Source organism: Erithacus rubecula (assembly GCF_903797595.1).
Source record: "Erithacus rubecula genome assembly, chromosome: 3".
NCBI classification, from domain to species: Eukaryota; Metazoa; Chordata; class Aves; order Passeriformes; family Muscicapidae; genus Erithacus; species Erithacus rubecula.
In genome coordinates, this window is record NC_136689.1 from 62,217,744 (window position 1) to 62,239,297 (window position 21,554).

Consider the following 21,554-nt stretch of genomic DNA (forward strand, 5'->3'; position numbering starts at 1 on the left):
ACATTCACTATCTGACCAATGTCAAGAGTCTGTGCTGCAAATCTGGTAGATCATTTTAAATGTCTCATCACAGGTGTGGTTCTGCATTTTAATGCAGAATCTTTATCAGCTTTGTTTTCAATTGCTGGGATAATATTTAAGATATTGTAAAAATCCTACATGCTCTACTTTTCAACATTCCCGTAATTTATGATATGTCCAAAGACAGTACAGGGAATCTGAGATGTTTATAAAGTCCCAAGTGACTGCAGAATTAATTATACTCAGAACCAAGCCATTAGCATAAAAACTTTTTAAAACATTCTGTCCACTTTCTCATTACAACAGCAAATTAAAAGTTCGCATTGAAGAAAAAACATTTTTGTTTCTTTGGTTGCCTAAGCTAAAAGTGACCTTTTGTGGCTTCACAATTTAATAAATGTAACTTTTTAAACAAAAACAAGGAAGTAATGATTTACCACAGCAACAATTCAGTGCTACTTCCAAATAGGAATTTAGGAGCATAAATTAACAGAAATAACAAAATTCAACAATTGTATGATTTTCTCCTTCCCTTGAGTAGTAGTAAAAAAATGTAAGCATTTATTTTTTACTTAAAATAAACATGGAAATCTGCACAAGATCTGAACAATCAATCACTGTTTTTCTATTTCTGATTATTTCTGCAAGTGAAAACTTCCTGAATCAAGAATGTTATCATGCAACTTAACCCCAAGTTGCAGGCCAAGATAAAACCTGTGTTCTAGATAAGTTGTTCTTGACATATCAGCATACCACCATAAGAAGTTAATAATTATCCACCTGAGTAATCTTCAGGGTCCTTCATCTAGTGTGGATTGAAAACACATTTTTATCAATTTCCACACAGCCAGGGCACCAGTAACTCACATAAGGCTAATGTTAACTCGAATTCATGTGTGTGCTGTCATTAAGGTTTGTGACATTTCTCCTATGCGATGTAAAGCAGAAAAAGTTACCTGTCTCAGCTTAACATATTACTGGTTCTTACCTGGTTTTGTCTGGATTGGAAGCTAGTCACATTCAGCACACTCCTGTCCACAGGCTAACAGGGGAAAAAAGGGCAAAATTTCAGAGGGTGGGTTTTTCCCTTCAAGAGGGTTCCATCCAACAAAAACATGGGGGGTTTGTGATCAACTTACAGAAGACAGCGGACTAGAAACAGAAGATGGAATCCTCTTAGCATCCTGTTGAAAAAACAGATGCAGTCAATTAAAGTGGGCATGACATTAAATAACATCTTCATCCTATACTGGCACATTTACTATGTTTTTCAAACACATGGAATAAAACATTAAAAGGAGTGCCATTTACCGCCAAAGGGCTTGACATCTTCTCCAATGTCTGCAAGATGCGCCGTGCAGTGGAACTTGTCACACCATAGGATTGCACATTCGCTTGTTTAGCTTTCATCTGTCTTTTTATCGGTGGCTGAAAAATTAGCATTGCCAGTGTTATAATAATGCTGGATTCTGAGTTACATACATATATATTTTATGCGCTAGGGCTACACTGGTGATGCAACTAATACTCCTATAATGACAAAGAGAAATGCACTCACTGAGCATTCAAGGCATGAAGAAGAAAAATATACTACACTGACTTTACAGAAGCTGAAGTGGAGCCCTACACATCTTGCACCTGGGATAAATCAACAAAAGAAATCCTTAAATGTAAAAGGTCATAAAAAGAAGATGTTAGGCTCACAGGGTCTCTGAAGCAGTGATTAGGAAAACAACTGAAACAAAGGCTTCTGTTGCAGAAAGTACTTTCAGTAGGCAAAACAGATCTTGGAGTTTCACGATGGCGTAAGCATGGCATCTTAAACCCAGAGTATACAATCATCATCGTGAATTTCTAGTTCTACTTCTCTCATTTCCTCCAAGACTGTAGCTGACTGCAGATCTTTTTACTCCGTTTAGAAAGGTATAGATCTGATTTAAACTATAACAGACCTAAACACAATATGCTGAAAAAGTAAATGTGGTACCACATGACTAAACACAATTTATAAAAAATTTCAGTGTGATCATATTTTTTTTTAAACTATGACATCTCTCATGTAACCACACCATGCTTCCCACATGAGTATGTGAAGACAGGAAGCAGATCACACAACACAGAGAACATGCAAGTGAGACTCGCTGTACGCAGCAAAAAATATCTCCTTTAAAAGCTTCCTTTATATATATTCCATAAAATTTGTAAAAAATAAAAATAGCTGACCAAAGAGGACTTCTAGCTTGCAGATTTTTTAAATGTTCTGAAATTTGACTCAACACCAAGTCAGGAAAACCTGCAAGGCTCAAGATTTCTCTGAATTAGGAAATTATAGGTGCCCTTGTTCCATGGCAGAAACAGACTGCCAGAATAGGTCCAGCAAACTTATTTTCAATTCTTTAAAGTTCCTGTTGACTTTTCAGTTTTTTAACAAAGGGCATTTTCATTTAAACAAATTAGAACCAAATCAGATTTTACTGATTTGCTTTTAGATTCAACTCTAATTACTGACAGCAGTCAGGATTTTTAATTTGCTGGTTCATTTTAGACCACAAAGAACACTTGGGGATAAACAGCTCTTCTCAAGAGCCATCTGAATGACAGTAAAATAGAGAGCACCTTATTATTTATCTTGATATAGCATGTAGGACTGCATGTCTCCCTCTCAGTAACAAAAGTACAAAGGATGAGCAAATTTGCCTTTTGTATACTACTATATTAAAAAATGCACAGTATGTTTATAGTTTGAGTACCTGTGTAAAATCTACAGGCAAGTATCTGGTAACTTTTGCTGCTATTAACAACATTTTCAAAGTTATGCCATAATTGCAATTATTTACATGTTATTTTACTGTAATACAGTCAGAGGCAGACTACGTCAGAAAATGGAAATTTTTGGAAGACATAACAGAGGAAACTCCCACTACAAAAAACTGCCCAGCAACTAAAATGCTACTGTCATTCTCATGCTTTATGATAAGCATTTCTACATAAAGTGTTACACAAGAATTTAAACAAAAATTGTAGGCTAGGTGGGCAAGATAGGAACTACTGCCACATTTTTCAAGCTAAGCTCCCAGCTCGGAGCTTTTTTGGCCAAGCTCCCCCTTCTGTATTTCAATTACGTTTTCCCCCACACTGCACTACTGTTCTCATACCTGGTAAGGAGAAATCTGCACTTTTGTCTGTCTTGCTGCTGCAGCTGCACCACCATAAGAGGTCTTTCCAGGGTAAAATGGAGAATCCCCAAGCTGTCTTGTCTTAAAGACAGAAGTGTTTCCAAGTGACTACAGAAAAGCATTATTGTTAAGTGGTTAGTAAAATGGCTACACATTCAACTTGACTAAAATTAATACTGTGCAGTACTTACAGGAGAGGGAGATCCAAAAGCAGATAAATTGAATGCAGGTTTTTTGGAGCTAGATGCAGGATGCTGTGAGAGGGAATGAGATCTTTCAGCCTCTGGGGACCAGAGCAGTGGTGCTGAAGTATTTTTTGAAACTGTGATATCTGCCAAAATGACAAATGCTATGTGTAAATGCTCTGTGTACATGAAGAAATTTAGTATTAAATGTCACACAAACTCCAGAGTTCTCTACAAAAACATATCACAAAATTAAAAGGTTCCTTAACACTTGTTTCTCTGGCACTCTAACATTCAGAGCTCTTCAAACAGATTAATTTCACATATGGTATGAAACCTAAGTACCAACTCTGAACCTAAAATCTGTTCACAGAACTGTGAATACATGACCTTTCAGTAATCTTTCAAAAGCATTCACAATTTAATAGCGCATTTCCAATACAACACAATTTTATTTTTTCTTCTTTCATGACATAATAAAGGAACTGCATAAACACTGGTGCATTTCTAATGATATGAAGTTTTTCCTATGCCAGTAGAGGGTTGGAAACCCGCATAGGACAGAAATGACCAGGTCTTGAACCTGAGAAGTTACCCAAAGGCTGAACTGACCAAGTTAACCACCTATTTTCCATATGCTCCATGGAGACATACCAGGGAGTTCTAGCAAACTCAGGTTATATATCCACACCCTAGCAATACCTACTCTGAATTGTCGAACTATGGTCTCCATAGAACTGGCTGAGCATGCCTCCATCCCCATTTGTATGGGGGACTAGAAAAATCTGCAAACTTGCTGTTTGCCCTGTCTCAGTGAGACACCTAGGTTACCTTAGGGGCTTTTTTTTGCTTTAAAATTGTGCAAATTCTTTACTGAATTTGGCAAAAAAAAGAGAAAATCGTGACAAATGATGCCTTCTACCAAGCATGGCAATAAAAAAGCAGCCTAAACTTGTTCAATCAGAATAGTTGCTTTAATGACTCCTGGTAAAAAGAGATACAAGAATATCTTGTGTTTTTATTTGTCAACTGTATTTACTCATATTTAGTCAGCTGTGAGTGAGATATTCGGAGTCACTCCTCCTTCTAGGCAATCAACCCAGCTATCAAGCTACAACAAGTCATCTTCATCTCCTATTGTCCCCGTTCAAGATTTACAGATATCGAGCTAAAATTGTATTTATCAGCACTGACTCTTTAGAATATCAGGAACTCATAAACGTTTTCCAACCCATAGTTGCATTTAAAAGGTGACAGGATTATATACTTCTAAAATACTAAAAATTAAATTTAATTCTAATATCTAGAGCTGATATTCTCCTCCTTTACCTAGTAAGGCAACGTGGAATATTAAAAAATACAAAGTACTTCATGTTATCAAACAAAACAAAATAGAGAAAAGTTACCTTTATCAGATGCTCTAGAGGAGAAGCCACTGGTTGTTGAGATGTTATCATCATCGTGCTGAGAGGTAGAATCTTTAATTTCCTTTACAAGGGACAACCCAGGACTGCTGATGCCAAGCGCAGAAGATGTGGAGGGCTGACAGTGTGGGACTGTGGAATCCAACACGGTGCAGTTCAAATGGCTCCGGTGAAGGGAGGGCCTTGTTAACACATCTGAGAAGTTCAGTGCAGACCTGCTCGTGGATGGTTCTAAACAAGAACAGCGAGACAATCAGCTTCCCTATAGACAAGCTCACAGAAGCCAAAACCTGTTTTCTATCAACAGCCATGCTTATTGCCAAGTTCTAAGCACAAAAATAGAGAAGCCGAATTTAACTTCCTCACCCAGATAGGGTTGCATGTGTCTGATTACAAAATCAACACTGCTTGCAATACTAAGCATTCATGTGGCACTAAGAAGTACTTAAAAATGGGATTTTTCTGAATTTCATCAAAATTTGACCCTGCACTCAAGCACTTAAACTGTGTATTTTGCTAAATTGAACATCTATAAATTCATTTTCCTCCAGATAATGCTTGCAATAAGCTTTCCAAAATTTGAGATTACAGTCAACTCTGTAGTTTTTATCATCTTGTAAAAAAAAAAAAAAAACAGTGTTAGTTTGAATATGTAACATGAAAATATGCATTTGCAAAGATTTTCGGGGGTTTTTCTGTTCTGGTGTCATTCTCCTCCCTTCCAAATTCTACCATATCAGGTCATGCTACAGGTGAATTATCTCCTAACCATTAGTTTTTAAGGTTTTGGCACAAAGGACAAGTCAGCAACATGGTCTCAGTTGTAAAATGGGCATTTTTCCCTCAAGGGTCTGTAAACACTGCCAGTGTCCTGTGAGAGGTGGTCTCAGCTCCAGCTTGCCACATGAACAGAACAGCAATTAATGGTCATTGTGCCTGATATCCATATTTCTACAGTCCCACCCACAATTTTAGGGTGTGAATATAATTTGGATACACTATCATCCTGACATTTGTACTGAAGCTTAAACTAGCTACTTCAATCTTCATAAGCACTGCACCACTAGTAATTAATTTTCCAAAGCACAGGTGGATTTTAGGACTATCTTGTTTGAGATGAAAGAAAGCGTTATCAGATCAAAGGCTGGCCAAGTAAAGGAAAACAGGCTCTTACACATTGGTACCTCATATCCAAAGAAATAGGCCTTCTAAAACAAAAATACCAGTAACAATTAAAAAAAAAATTATTAACTACAGGTAGAAATATTAACTACAACGTCCACAAACTGCAACACAAGCTACTGAAGGTTCTAGGGGGTCCCATCTGCTCCGGATTTCTTGGAGCTAGAAAGTTTGCTGTGCAGCTGTTCTCACTGAAAGGTTCTTTCACACAATCCTTCAGGAAAGCCAACACATGTTACTCATTCATGAAAACCTTCTCTATTCCTTTATACAAACTCACACTCAAGCTACAGCTACACAGAGGGCAGTAAAGCTTCTTATTTACAATTAGATAACATTGGTGAGAAAGGTATTTCCTCATCACTTTTCATTCTGCCAACAACAGTAGCAGCTGACTGTCCACACAGATGGTTATGCACATGTGCTCACACAAAATTTCTCACCTAATTAAAAACTGAGTTCCCAAAACTGCTAGTTTAAGAGAGACTCAGATGAGAGCATATGTGAATTCAGAGAGTACTACAGAAACAGTGAGAGGCATAGATAGAAAGCACAGATTAATTCTAATATGATAAAAGGGTTGTAAACTTCTTTGCCAAGGATCCAAATAGTATTCAAAGACCCCAAGCCAGCAATGCCATTCATTAATGTTACAAAATATTTCAAAAAGAATAATGTCATAAACAAAGTTGCCCAGACATCCACTGAACTAACAAGGAAATTTAATTAATTGATTGAAGAAGCCCAAAGGAAAGAAAAAAAAATAGCAGGACACATGAAGGAATTTTCATCTGGCATTCTGGCATCTGGGCTTTCATTAAACAAACTAGTATTTCTACTACCTTAGGTAACTAGATAAACTTTCATCCCAGATCCTTTAAAAAGAAAATGTAACCCAGCACACTTACAAATGAAAGATAGCAATACTTTGCACTTTGCTAGTTGACCACCTGAAGTTAATTCATGACTTCCAAGGGTTCTAAGTCAACTTCCAGTATGTTTAAACTTTGAAGCTAAGGCAGTTCTAAAAACTGAGTTGCTTAGGTTCTTCCTTTGTTTTTGCTATGTGTGGTCATTTTGGGTTGGGTTTTTCAGATGGTTGGTTCGTTTTGGTTTGAGTGTTGTGGGGCTTTTTGTTGTTTGCTTTTTTTTCTGTCCAAACGCTCCTTCCAGCCTCCCCTAGAAATGTGGATTCAAAACTAGAAATCTGTGAATAAATACAGATGGTCAGAATACTAAATGATACTTCACATACCTTCTAAATTAATTCTTGCTGATTCAGGCGTGACTCTCCCATCAATTACCATGGCATCTTCATTTGCATAATCATGGTGATAGTTTACTGGATTCTCTTCCTCGTTTGCAGATTCATTCATATCTACACATTTATCTTCCCTTTTATTGAAATACTTCTGCAGCCATCCTGGCACAATGTTTTTCACTGATTCAGTCACTCTGCTAAGGAGCCCCAGCTTGAAAGAAAAATATAGGAAATACAGTCAGCAGCATACTCTGGGATGAAACCTTGCACAGACCTCTAAGACAGACATTAGACAGCAATATTCAGACAAATAAGATAAGACAGTGGCAGATCCTTGATAAAGAATTCCTACACTTCTGGAACACACATGACAAAAACACGCCTAACACTGAACCCCACTGAAACCCATCAGTTTCTGCACTTCCCATTGACCTTGGCAAAACTTCCACATGCTGAAACTACAGCTGAAGCTCACCAAAGGCTTGTCAAGTCACAAGGTCATCAAGGAATTAACTTTCTAAATAACTCCCAATGTACACACATTTTTTGGAGGACTTTCCTTCTAACACCTTCACTTGAAAAGCCATCAAACACAGAAGCTCAGCAATTATCTACAGCAATAGTGATGAACAGTAATAGATACTAAAATCAGTGAACTTAAATAACTCTTTTTCTAATGCTGAACTGAAGGAACAATGTGCATCAAAACCCCCACTATTATGCTCTGTACAGTGAGGGTATTCTGAGAGGATCTCAGAAAAAACAGCAACAGATGAACAACGGACTCCTCACTACAGGACTGTTAAACCGATTGAAATTGATCAAATTTCATTTCATGGTATGTTAAAGTTTTGTATCTCCAAACCTTAATATTTGGCAGTTACTGAATACATAAAAGCAATTTCTATTTTGGCATTTACCAATTATTTGTAATGCTTACATTCTAGTAAGAAATATTTATTTAACATTTTGTTTTAGGCAGTCACTTGTTCCCCATCATGTCCTCAAAATTTCTGCTTTCTTGTCAAATCTCAACCCTGTGCAGCAGAGTGTTTGCAACATGGAGCTGCCTCTCTTACACCGACTGCAGCCACAGAACCAGGTGCTAACCTACGCAAGCTGAAAGAAAGCAGCAAAGCTACCTCCATAATTTCAACACTTTGGAAACTGAAAACCAACAAGAGTGTAAAAAATATTTTTGTACAACTTCAGTGCCAGTTGCTAACACAAGCATCAAGGTACTTTGTTATTTTCCTGGGTTTAGGCAACAAAATTTTCTAAAAATTATTATTCGTGTGTAGAAAATTGAGAATGCTCTTTGAACATGTAGTAGTTAGTCTAGTAAACAACTCTGAAACAAGAACCCTTTTGTATTTGACTTTCTTTAAAATATCAGCACACATGAAAGAAAAAGCCCGTATCTGTCATTCACATCTTTCATACACAAGCACCACCTTAACAGGACACCCTTGAATCTGAAGTTAGGAGGAAGGCTGGCAAAGAGGAGAAATAGAAGGTAGAAAATAAAAGTCTTTTCACCGAAAGAAAGTCATCTTAATTTACAATTTGACATTTTTCATAATGATCTGTAATTTAATATTTTACTTGCATGAAGACAGAATAACTATCCTGGGACAGCTTATACCAGATAGAATACAGTGTAATAAACACATTTATCACAATTACCACACTAAGATGCACACTAATATGCCATGCTCAGGATGTTGCTGCTATTCTACATAAACACTAAGCCTCAGCTTTCCAACAACAAAAAAACTCTACATCAGAGCTCACAAGCAGCTGAGTGCTTGGCACCAGCAAAGAGGCAGCCTGTACTCTGTTCCCAGCCCCTCATTTTCACCTTTACTTATGACACACTGTCCCCCTTTAGAGGAGTGAATATTTTTCTGCTTTGAATAAAAGCGTATCAGGTACTCAGAGGAGTGAAAACTTGCCAAAACAAACAAATGGTCAAGACACAAACTGCATTCAAAGCAATACTCTTTCCAAAAAGCTAGGCATGACTACATTCAGTATTGCTAGAGAATCTCTCCATTAGAGAATACATTACTGGCCATAAAACAGGCACCAGTGTGATTCTCTTGCTGAGGAAATGCTCCCAGGACTGAAAGCTACCTGAGACTCAAGACGGAAGAAGCCGTCATAGTCATCCAGGAAGGTAAACACCCAAGCATTAGTAATCCTAATGAGTAACTGGAGAATGCAGCTAGACTAGTAATTAACCAAGATGACATTTTACCATCTGTATCTGACACCAGAATGGTTTGACCCTTTCATGCAAATGGCAGCCTTGCCATTCTCCACATAATCAGCATTCCAATATGGGATTACACAGGGTAACTTCCCAAACCTACCCATGAGCTGGAACTCAGCACAGCTGTACTGCACCAATACTAATGGCCTGCTCCATCTGGCTTAGGCACGGTGGTAAACAGGAGCATAGTTTTATACTGCAGAATAATGCTGGCTTAGTGGCTTAGTGACAAAGCAAAATACATGTAAAGCCACCTACATTTTCTGTCTGCAAAATGTATTAAAGGCACTGTGTCATATGCAGGCATTATGAATGACCATCATCAAACATAGATCCCATTAAAAAAACAAGACACCTTCCCCCTAAAAGTATTTCACAAACCTGTTCAAATACACACAGATTACACATACACACAAAAAAATAAACTCCTTCCATCATCTTACCTGCCTATCAGAGCTAAAAGCCAATTAATAAAGCTCTGTGGTTGGATTCCTGATCAAGTCAGGCAGTTAAGGTATGACTGGGCAATTACACATTTGGACATGCATACTCCTTATTCTTGCCAGAACAATTCAGGAAAATGTCATGCCTTACACTTCAAAGCTGGCATTTTAATCTTACCCTAACTTGCAGTTTTCTTATTCTTCAACACATGCACTTGAACATCCCTTTCCTGCACATGCAACCACACCAACCCTATCATCAGCACAGCACTCCCCCTCTAGTACCATGTCACCAGCTCTGCACTTTGTCCATCCCATCTCCTTGGAGAAGAATCATCAATCCTTCTAAAAGGCTGACAAGGACAGTACACAATCTCATTAATGCCAACATATCTTCCGATACGAAATACAAGACACAGTAACAGACAACTCAGGATTATTCTCCAGCAAACTGCTCAGATTCCTCACGCCACAATGATGAGCCAGTCTCTTCCAGAACACCTTTATTCAGTACAACTACTTTGAACATGCTACTGCACAAAAACTGTTCTAGTTCCCAGTCTCAGGTAGGCATGCATTTAATGTTCTCATCTCTAAACTTCTCATTTCTACAGGCCACACAGCTACCAAACTGAATATCATAGAAGGGCAGAAGATGCAGTGAGGCAATTCCAACTGTGTGACTTCTGTGTTTTACTCAGTGAACATGTTTTACTCCTTAACTGACTGATTTCAGAGGTTACTATCAACTGCTGTCTTCACACTGCAAATGCACTCATCCCAAAGAATATCAGCAGGAAAGCTGAACAAAATGAAAATCCACTGGAAAGACCCCAGTAGGTCTGAATATGAATAGGTACTTACAACAGTTTTTCAAAATCTGTGCATCACCTCAAGTGTTTGCAGCTCTGCTAGGTCTAAGTCTATGTATACAAACATCATAGCAACAGTAACTACAGTAACAGCTACTCCAAGGCATACTAGCTTGACATCATGGAATCACTGAACTATTAAGGCTGGAAAAGACCTCTTAGATCATCGTGTCCAACTGTTACCCAAGAGTCCAAACCCTCCTTGTTTGGGCACAAACATTCATTTCTGATTTTCAAGCGCTGCTCCTTATGTCCCCAGACTCATCTGAAGGGTCCAGAGCATTATTTTGAAGGCTCCAAGTCTGATTTGGAAATCCCAAAGCCTCATTTGTAGAATTCAAAGTCTTCTTCACAGAGTACAAAGGCATCTCTTCAGGCCCAAATCCTAGCTTCCAAGCCTCCATTACAGGAATCAAAACCTCCTACTTAGGATTCAGCTTTTTATCTAATGAGCTCAAAGCCTTCCTCTATGCCTCCAAAATCCCATTTCTAGGGAGCATATACTTTGTTCAAGGTACTGAAGCATTGTTTGAGAGCACAAAACTCAAACCCAACCTCAGGGTTCAAACCCTCCTCATCTTCAAAAGCCCATTTCCAGGGCCCAAAGTCCTGAGTTGAAGACTGAAATCCTTCCTTGGAGAGTCCACAGACCTCTTCTCATGAGGTCATGGAATCATGGAGGTCATGGATCTTTAAGATCATCAAACTGTTGAATGAACTGTTAACTCAGCACTACCATCATGTTCACCATTAAACCACATCCTCAAGTGCCACCTCCAACTGCCCTTCTCTGGACACATCTAGTCCTGCAGTGTCTTCCTTGCAAAGACTGGCCCAAATCTGAACACAGGATTCCAGGTGTGGCCTCACCAGTGCTGAGTACAGGGGGAGAATCACTGCCCTGGTCCTGCTGCCCATACTATTGCTGATCCAGGCCAGTGGCCTTCCTGGCCAGCTGGGCACAGATGGTTCCTGTTCAGCCACTGCTGATCAGCACCACCAGGTCCTTTTCCACCAGGCATCTTTCCAGCCACCCTTATTCCAGCCAGTAGCATTGTAGGGGTTTGTTGTGACTCAGATTAAGGGTTTGGCACTTCATCTTATTGAACCTTACACAATTGGCCTCAGCCCATCTACCAGCCTTTCTAGATCCCCCTCTAGATCTTTCCTGTCCTCCAGCAGATCAACACTCCTGCCCAACTTGGTGTCATATTCAAACTGGCCTAGGGTGCTAACGATCCCCTTGTCCAGGTCATTAATGAAGATGTTAAAAAGGACTGGCCACAATATTGAGCCCTGGCAAACACTATTTGTGACTGGTTACCAGCTGGATGCAACTCCATTCGCCACCATGCTCTGGGCCTGGCCATCCAGACAGTTTTTTACTCAGTAAAGATCATACCCACTCACACCATGGGAAGTCAGTTTCTCCAGGAGAAGACCATGAGAAATGGTTCAAGGGCTTTACTAAATTCTAGGCAGACGACATCCAATACCCAGAGCTTTTCCCTCATTCACCAAGTAGGTAACTCTGACACAGAAGGAGATCAGATTGGTAAAGCAGGACCTGTCTTTCATAAACCCATGCTGGCTGCAACACTACATATTAATGCAAGATATACCCAAAAGTATGTGTTCTATCACCATCTGCTGAAACCAGGCAGGGCAGTGATTCTTATCTCTGTGGAGATGTCCTCTGCTAATGGGCCATCTGTTAAAAACCAGATGGGGCAATGTTCTTCATCTTTCCCATGACCCACCCTTCCTCCAGGAAGGTATCTCCTGTTAGTGGGCCATCGAGTCCCTCTGCATGACTGATAAAATCACATCATCCCATTGTGAGGTGCTCCACCCAGGGGGAAGAGCCAAGCCTTTCCTACCTAGATAAAAACTCAGATTTGGAACACCAAAGCAGCCCTTACCCACCAGTTTCTAGAGGACAAGAGCTACCAGCCCTTTCTATAGGATCACTGGTTCAAGAAGACCACTTCATCTGGGCTGCTACCACCACCCTAACTAGTGGGGTGTCAGGGTGTATTCTGACTCTGCCAGTGGTTTTTCTTCTGTAGTATTGCATAGATTTTATTTTTTTTCCTATTAAATTGTATCTCACTGATTTTGCTTTCAAAACCATTACACTAAGCAAAAGATATATAGACAGAAGTATTAGTTAACAAAAAGGTGCCATAATTTACTACTTTAAAATACTATTTCTTCAAAGGATTTATATAAAGAAAGAAAAATCAGCAATTTGTGGCAGTTTGTTTGCATTCCCAACTTAGAAGCAGGCTATTTTTTGACCAAAAATATTTGCAGAATAAGAAAGTTGTTCCAGCTTGTAAGGGTCTTTCACATTGCACAGGGTGAGGAAAGTGCTGGCCAGAGCACTCAACAGTGACACATTACTCAAAAATATCCATTTTGCAATTGAGTTGGTTGTAGTCCAGGAGACTTAAATATGAAAGAAATTGTATAAAAATTATATAACAGTCATACATTTACAGAAATGCAAAATACCAAAGTGTATTAAAGAGCTAATTTCCACTTCACTGTACACACACCTTTGAAAAGCATGAAATTCTTGCCTCTCAGAGACTTCCTTGTTTCCAATTTCAAATTAAAATTATAAGAACATCTGAATCAGTAAATCCTCCAAAAGAAAACTTGCCCCTAATGGTGAAGTTCACTGAGATAGAACAGATCCATCTAACCACTTCCAAACACCAAAAAGGAATTTTCTTGCCCTCCATCCCCCACAGTTAGCTTATGCCAGATCTAGCACATAGAAGGCTACTCTCCATACTAGCTGAATTCATGAATCTGGCAAAAAGTATGTGTTTCTCTGCTAGGCTAATGAGTTAAACTGGCTCAGCACACCAGAATTGGCCTGAGAGAAAGCATGATCAGACCAGAACCAGAGGAGCATGAAATAAAACTTCCCCCTCCTTTCAATCATCCTGTGTCTGTATTGTCATTAAGGACACTGTCCCATTCTCCATCTCACCCTTCCCTTATGCTGCCACTAGCACATATAAGTTTCCAAATGACAAACTATAGCAAGGCTCTATTAAATAGATCCAACTGAAAACCTGCCTACAGACTGTGACAGTGAGGGCATCAGGCTGCTGGTAGAGCTTACAATGTGCTTGCATTGATGCTCATGCAGAAGCAGGAACAGAAATGGAAACATGACATGATTGTCTCTTGTAGCAGCAGACTTAAGACTGGCTTAGACTAACTCTGCTTTTGCTATTTAGAGAGTGGCTTCTATTTGGATGTAGGACAGCAGAGTTTGATATTTCATTTATAAAAAAGACAATGAAACTTATTACTTAATATGAACAATATGTTTCAGGAATGTTATTTATTATGTAACATTTGAAAAACAACAATTTTATTTAAGGCAAATAGGCTAGTTAAGATTTATTCCTGAAAGTCATGAAGAAGGGATCACATTACCAGATGCCAGTGTATTTTTTTCTTATTGCTTGAGTGAGCCTTATTTTCCTTAGTCTAGTTAGCTTTAGAATAAACATTCCAGGGAAATTCAGGTATTTTCTGACACTGTTTGCACATGTGTACACATCATTACCACTTACAACTGAGAGCAAAACACCAGTATATGCTCTAAAGAGAGCACAAAGAGATAAATCAGCCTAAGGCACGAGGTTAAATCCCTGAGACACTGAATGGTTTTATCTCAAGTTCTGTCCACACTTTCAGCTGACACAGTGACATCACAAAATGCACATGAAGTACAAGGTACCTTTCTTTCTTCCTTTTAGGAAGCACTACATAGACACCAGCTCACCCTCAGCAGCGATCAGCAATGGGTGCTGTAAATTACATTCAATATTACACTTAGAGATGCAAGTGCACTTATATCAGAAGAAACACCAAAAAGTTTAAGATTCGTGAGACTATATTCCCTTACAACTTTACAAGCAGTTTTAAAGTCCTTTCTTTCCCAATTTAAGTAGGAACTCCAAGTAGTTAACAGTTTTTAATTGAAGACTGCTGCAATATAGCTGCAGACACACTGTGGCAGCTAAGTTTCATAAGCAGTATCAATAATTATATTAATTGAAATGCTGCTTAGATAATCTTTCCTATAAGGAAACCCTATAGCCCTATAGTACTGTTTTTACTTTTATTTCTGACATAACCAAATGGACAAGAAGTTTAAAACTAGAATGGTGAAGAAGAAATTTTCCCATGGCACCGATGGTCTTTACAAGTCCATTAGCACAAGTTATCAAGTTTAGCAAAGTATAACACACATTTTATATTTATGATTTAAATACACAAGACATAAAATTCTATATACAGTACGACCCAATTAGTTACAGTATTTCAAAATCACCAAACATAACTGATAATGGCCAAGTCTTCCTCTTTTCTCCATTTACAGCCAAGAAGTTAAAGCATACAAGGATATCAACGCATACCTCACGCTACAAATTTGCTACCTGCTATAATGTACCAGGCTCCCAGCAAAGAATTCAACATTTCAAAGCCATTTTGCCTGAAAGTGCCCACAAACAAAACATAGTATCACTGGCTAATCTATGGCACACAGTGGTGAGGACACAATATGTATCTAAAACACCAAAATGGGCAGCCCAAATTCTGCAACAACTCCTCAAGCCACGGCCAAATGCCATCTGAGGTCAACTCACAGCTTGCCCATGTCCCATCCCTGTGTCCAGTGCTTCCTAGTGAGGACAAGGCTTGAAGGTTTAAAGCATATTTCACAAAATTAAGCAACAAAATCTCACTCCTGACATTTCGGAAAGCACAGTCTTCAAAACAGAAGATTGGAATTAAATTTTTAAATATAATGCATTATTAGCAAAAGACAGCAAAATATCCACATCCTCCCTGTGAAGTATCTTTTCTGTTCATACTGATCTACAAACTGAGCTGACAATACCACATACTAGTAATTTTGCAAAATCTACAATCAATCCTGTATGTTATCTAATTCACAAATTTGAACAAGCAAATTACAATCAAGTAAGTAAATAACTGTAGTTATTAGCAGTGATAATTTGGTACTTCAATGAAACTCAAAGCCTCCCTACTCTATGTGAGATTGTTTTTTTAGTGACTGAAGAAGACTAAAAAATCATCTACAAATCTGTATATATTCTACAACTCTGTAAAGTAAGCTTAGTAACAAATACTGAGGGCTGACATTACAACACAAGCACTGTAACAGATAAATTTAATACGTATCTGGTTGCACCACAGCAATTCCTGAACACAGCTACATTTAAATAATTTTAAACCTTGTTTTTTTTTCAGGATTATTTTAATTACAAATGCACCTGTATTGCTGTCTCACCAATTTAATATCTCATTAGTGTAAACATTTCAGAGCTCACAGTAAGCCAGTCTCAAAGAAAATGGTAATTGAACAGTTTAGCTCTTTGCTTAATTTACTTCAGTCTTGGAAGTCACCAGGCCTTGAGCTCTAATAAGGGAAGGAGTCTTGAGACATATCTATTTCAAAAACACTTGATTCAAAATACCGCCATAACGAAAGCAAAGTCAGTTCCCAAGATACTTTCACACAACTTTTTCTAAGAGCCATCAAGAAAATATTAAATAGTCTCAGCAAAGAAAAAAGAATTTTTTTGACTGGCTCAGTTATTCACAAATTGTGTGAACTATTCACAGCCGTAGGACTCAACACGTGCTGGTGTATCTGTGTTAGCACACACATTTCATCTAAGCAAACAGAAATGTAAAGATGAACTCATGTTTAGTTGAAAGAACCACAGTAGCCTCAACTAAGCCAAACCCACCCAAAGATCTTCTAGTTAAGTACCACACACACACCAATTCATTGAATGTTTTGGGCTGGAAGGAACCTTTACAGGTCATCTAGTCCAAAACTCCCTGCAATGAGCAGGGGCATGTTCAACTAGATCAGGTGGCTCAGAGCCCCATCCAACCTGACCGTGAATGTCTCCATGAACAGAGCTTCAACCACCTTTACAAGTAACCTGTTCCAAAGTATCACCATCCTCTTTTTAAAAAATTCCTCCTTACATCCAGTGTGAATCAACCTTCCTACAGTTAAAGGAGTCTAAGCCCCCTTTAGGTACTCAAAGGTATCCATAAGAATATCCATAAGAACCTTCTCTTCTCCAGGCTAAAGAGCACTAACTCTCTCAGCCTGTCTTCATGGGAGACGTGCTCCTGCCATCTGACAATTTTTGAGGCCCATCTTTGGCCTCACTCCAACAGCTCCACATCCTTTCTGTGCTGGGGACTCTAGAGCTGGATGCAATAGTCCAGGTGGGGCCTCACCAAAGAGGAATGGAAGAAAGAATCTCCTCCCTCAACCTGCTGGTCACTGAGCTTTGGATGCAGCCCAGGATATGTGATTTTCTGGAAGCACACATCGCCAACTCATATCCAGCCTCTCATCCATCAGCAACCCCAAGTCCTTGGCAGAGCTGCTCTCCATCTACTCATGCCCCAGCTTGCATTGCTATTGGGGTTGCACCAAGACAAGTACAGTGAATACTGAATTGATTACAAAGAAAAATAAAATGCAAAAAATATGAGATTTTTTACAACTTAATAGCAGAAAAATGGGAAAATATATCACACGACCCATCACTAAAAAGACAGAAAACATTTTTAAAAACTGGTCTGCAAAACAGCAACCCTAGAAAAAAAGGCTCTTAGTTACTCTCTTTTTGAGGGCAAGCTCGCAATTTACTCTGGAAAAACTGCAACGGAGACAGAGGTATTATTTCCTTCCTCAAGAGACAGCATAACCCCAAAGACAATTAGAGGATGGACCAGCCAAAGGATTACCAACCTAGAGTAACAGTGCCATTTACGCTGAACCATGCCCGTGTGTGCTCTGTGATCCAGCTGCAGCAGCTCTGACAGAACCATACACACATAGAGGCTGCACAGCACCCCAGGATCACCTACTACTACAACCTCCTCCTCAGCAAATGGCCAAAAACAGCAGGTCATCTACAGCTGAGTCCACTTGGGTTTTGAAACCTCTGGGCAGTTCTTCCAACATGCTGGCTAACTCCACAGTTAAAAAGATTTTTCCTACTATGAAATCAGAATTTCCATTTTTGCATCTTGAGTCCATTTTCTCTTTGTACTGCTATGAATCTCACCTTCTCTATAGTCTTATCAGGTACTTGGTGCTCTTAACCTGAACACACACAGCTCTCTAAGCCATCATCATTTTGGTGTCTCCCAACCAAATTCTGTATGTTTTCCTTGCTTTTTTTTAAACTGGAGAGGCCAAAACTAGACACAACACTCCGAATGTAGTCCTAGAAGTGCTGCATGTAGGAGAAGGAACAACTCCCCTAACATCCTTCCCACACATTTATTAATACCTCTCAGTAAGCAGCTGGCCTTCTTTTCCTCAAGGGTGTGCTGCTGACTCAGGTCCAACTTGCTGTCCAGCAGGTAGGTGGGGTTGTTTTATCCCAGATAAAGGACATTTCACATTTGCCTTTATTAAAACTCACAAGGCTCCTGGCAGCCCATTTCTGTGAAGTTCCCTCAATGGCAGCCCTACTCTTCATTATACAACAGGGCTGAAGTTCCCAAGGGTTTGGCATTATCTGGGAAACTGCTGAGGATCCATGCCATTCCTTCATCCCACGTAGTTAATAAAGATACAGAAAAGCATCAGCCGCAGTATCAACCTCTGAGCTCTATTAGCAATTGGCTGCCACTGGATCTTTGTACTGCTGGTCACAACCCTTTGAGGTCAATGGTCCTGCTAATTTTCCAATCATTTTACGGTCCACCTGACAAGTCCCTATTTCGCCAAGTGGACAACAGGGATCACATGGGAGACCACGCTGTGGGCATTGCTAAAGTCCAGGTAAACAACAAACACTGTTTGCCCCATGTCCACTAAGCCACTCATCTCAGTGTTATGAATTACATGATGCTACGGCAGCCCACCTGCACCAACCTGGAATACTGTTGCTCAAACATTTTTGGGCACAAAAAAGAGATTCTGAACTCTGTCCTGCTGAGTTGTTAGAATCAGCAGCAGTTCAGTTTGCCCAAAGCAGAGGAGCAAGAACTGGTTCTAATTACTGACTAGAGGAATAAATAACTCAGAGGAAGTGATGTGCTGCCAGCAACCAAAGACAATTTGCAGTGTCCCAGCTATCAAAGTCAATTATTTCATCGGCGCTTTTCTTCTCCTAAGACACCACTCACTAATATTGTTTGTCCTGAACACTTCACAGCCTCCAAGACTGTCAAGACAACACTTTGAAACAAACCCCAGAATATTAATGAAATGCTACAGCAGTCATCATCTACAATTTGTACAAGTGTAAAGTACTGTTAGCCTAAATGAGAGAAAACTGTCAATATCTCAGTTCTGTAAGTTCTTCCCAATTAGGACACGTTTTTGTTTACAGCAGCAATAGAAATCCAAGTGCCAAATTCAAACACCTGTTTTGCTAATATAATATCACATTGCTGGGACAGAGACAAAACTTCTGATGTTTACTATTAGCCCATCTTTTAAAACAAATCTTTAAATACACATTAAACATTCATTCAAATCTAGTTGTTTTAGCTAAATGTGGTAGCTTACTACTAAACCAAATCAAGCTGAATCGCATACAAATACAACCACATTAAGTGAGCATCAAGGTGCAATCTTGTTGACAGGAGGTAATACAATTGTAGTATTGTACAATTGCATAGGTCCATATGGACACTCTTAATAAAAAGATTTCTTTACCGAGCACTTTCCTGTTTAAGGTCTATGAAACATTACCTATGTTATGTTACTCAATATACTCTCAGAACTCTTTATCATCAAAGTTTCAAAATTTCCTCACAAAATAAACCTGGTGGTTTGGAAGATCCCTTCTGCCTGCAGTCACTGCCAAGCAAGGCCTACCCTCAAGAGAGCAGTAGGTGACAGGGCAATGCTTTAGACTCTGCTGCACACAGTTTTCAGTTCCTAATCCTGCAGCTAGTCCATCTGGGAAGAACCTTACAGGATGTCTCAAGAGACTTGGTGAAACTCACTAATCCAGAGGGGCTTTCACCACCTGAGCCAATGAAAGTGGCTTTCAGTGGCCTTCTGGTCCCATTTGTCCTATCTACACCAGCACAAGACCAATTACAATACATGCAGAGACTCACACTGGTTTCATCAAGAAAAACATCTTTGGATTTGGACATCTACATTATAAATATGCACTGGTACATACACATGTAGCAAAAAACATCACTTCCCAGCAAAAGTTTTAATCTACAGACACTATCTCTAATATGAAACAGCTCTAAGATAAAGCTTAATATAAATATAGAAGTTTATGGAAAGGTTAAAAACACTTTTCAGGTAACTGTTTTTTTTATAGTGCTTAAATCTGCTTGCATGAGTTTAAACAAAAGTGTAGAAGAATCAAAGTTCTCTGACTCCTTCATTTGAATGCTTAATTATCAAATTTTAAAATTACCAATAAAAGTTATTTTATTCTCTTTTCCTTTAAGTCATACTTAAAATTTGTGAAATCTGTTACCTGGATGAGAATGGCACTGTTCCAAGTTAAACCAGCATGTGCACACACATGAAAGCACAAAATTAAACATAAAATTACCACACAAATACTCTGCTAGAAGCAGTTTAATAAGCCAGCAATGTAAATATCCCTCCTATTCACACATCCACATCAGTAATTGCCACCAGCAGTCTATCCAAATGACCAGGATAAACTAGCATTTAGAAACACTGGGGCCACATCTGGAAGATGAAACCCAGATGCTGGACACAACAGCTCCCTCACTTGGCATGTGCTTAGCTCTTAAAGCAGCTGCAATTTTAACCTAAGCTTCTTAAAAAGTGCAGGAGAAGGCAGGATATTTCAGCATAGGATGACCAAATAAACAGCGTGCTGAGCACAGCATAACCTGGAGTCAGTTCATTCAGTGTGGAGCTATCAACACTCTGCCCCTAGAAAAGCACAGCCAGTGAGAAGAATGACACAATTCTACTCCAAGAACACCCACCAAAAAGATACAGGAAGACTCTTCCTGTTGAGATGTGATTCCCACATCTCAAATCTTCATGATGGGTGAGTGGATACCATCCTTACTTCGTGGTGCTGCTACTTTTTGTTTCTTGATTTAATAGCACAGCTGCTGACAGTGCACTTTTTGTAAGGCAGGATGGTAGCCCAGAAAGGAAAATGCCATGATTTAGTTCCTTCACTAGTGGGGGAAATCTATTCATATATCCATCTTCCAAGAGAAAATACAAGCTGCAAGTCACATCCTCCAAGCAGCATCTGTTCATCTCTCCTATTTGAGACTGGTTTAAAAAAAGATTCTACACTTAAAAAACCACACATGCAAACATAATGAAATATCAGGCACTTGGGGAGAAAAGGGCAGGAAATTCTGCATTTTGCATGTTTATTCCAAGAATATATAAAACAAATAATGTCTGATATCATGGATCAGAGGCTGTATGTCTCCACTCTTGGAAGGTAACATCTTCTTATATATCTCTTCCTAGCTCAATAAATCACAGATTCTTTTTCTGGATAACAACAGTTTCAGTCAGAACTCAAAGACAACACACAGCTTGGCAACTGGGATATTTGCCCAGAAAGTGGAAGATGTAGGTTGATGCCTCCAGGCAAAAAAAAGAAATCTGAAGCACGGTCTACCACATTTTGAAC

General features: G+C 39.1%; 1 protein-coding gene across 2 annotated transcripts in view; it reads right to left on the minus strand.

Moving 5' to 3' along the window:
- Positions 1–21,554, minus strand: part of NUP153 (nucleoporin 153) — a 43,786-nt gene that overhangs the window by 19,751 nt on the left and 2,481 nt on the right. For both annotated transcript variants that reach the window (XM_079302923.1, XM_079302922.1), the window contains exons 2-8: positions 7,244–7,460; positions 4,789–5,037; positions 3,389–3,528; positions 3,177–3,305; positions 1,333–1,449; positions 1,161–1,205; positions 1,010–1,063 (exon numbers count right to left, since the gene is read on the minus strand). In XM_079302923.1, coding sequence (XP_079159049.1) covers positions 1,010–1,063; positions 1,161–1,205; positions 1,333–1,449; positions 3,177–3,305; positions 3,389–3,528; positions 4,789–5,037; positions 7,244–7,460 — 951 coding nt within the window. The remainder of the gene's footprint in view (positions 1–1,009; positions 1,064–1,160; positions 1,206–1,332; positions 1,450–3,176; positions 3,306–3,388; positions 3,529–4,788; positions 5,038–7,243; positions 7,461–21,554) is intronic.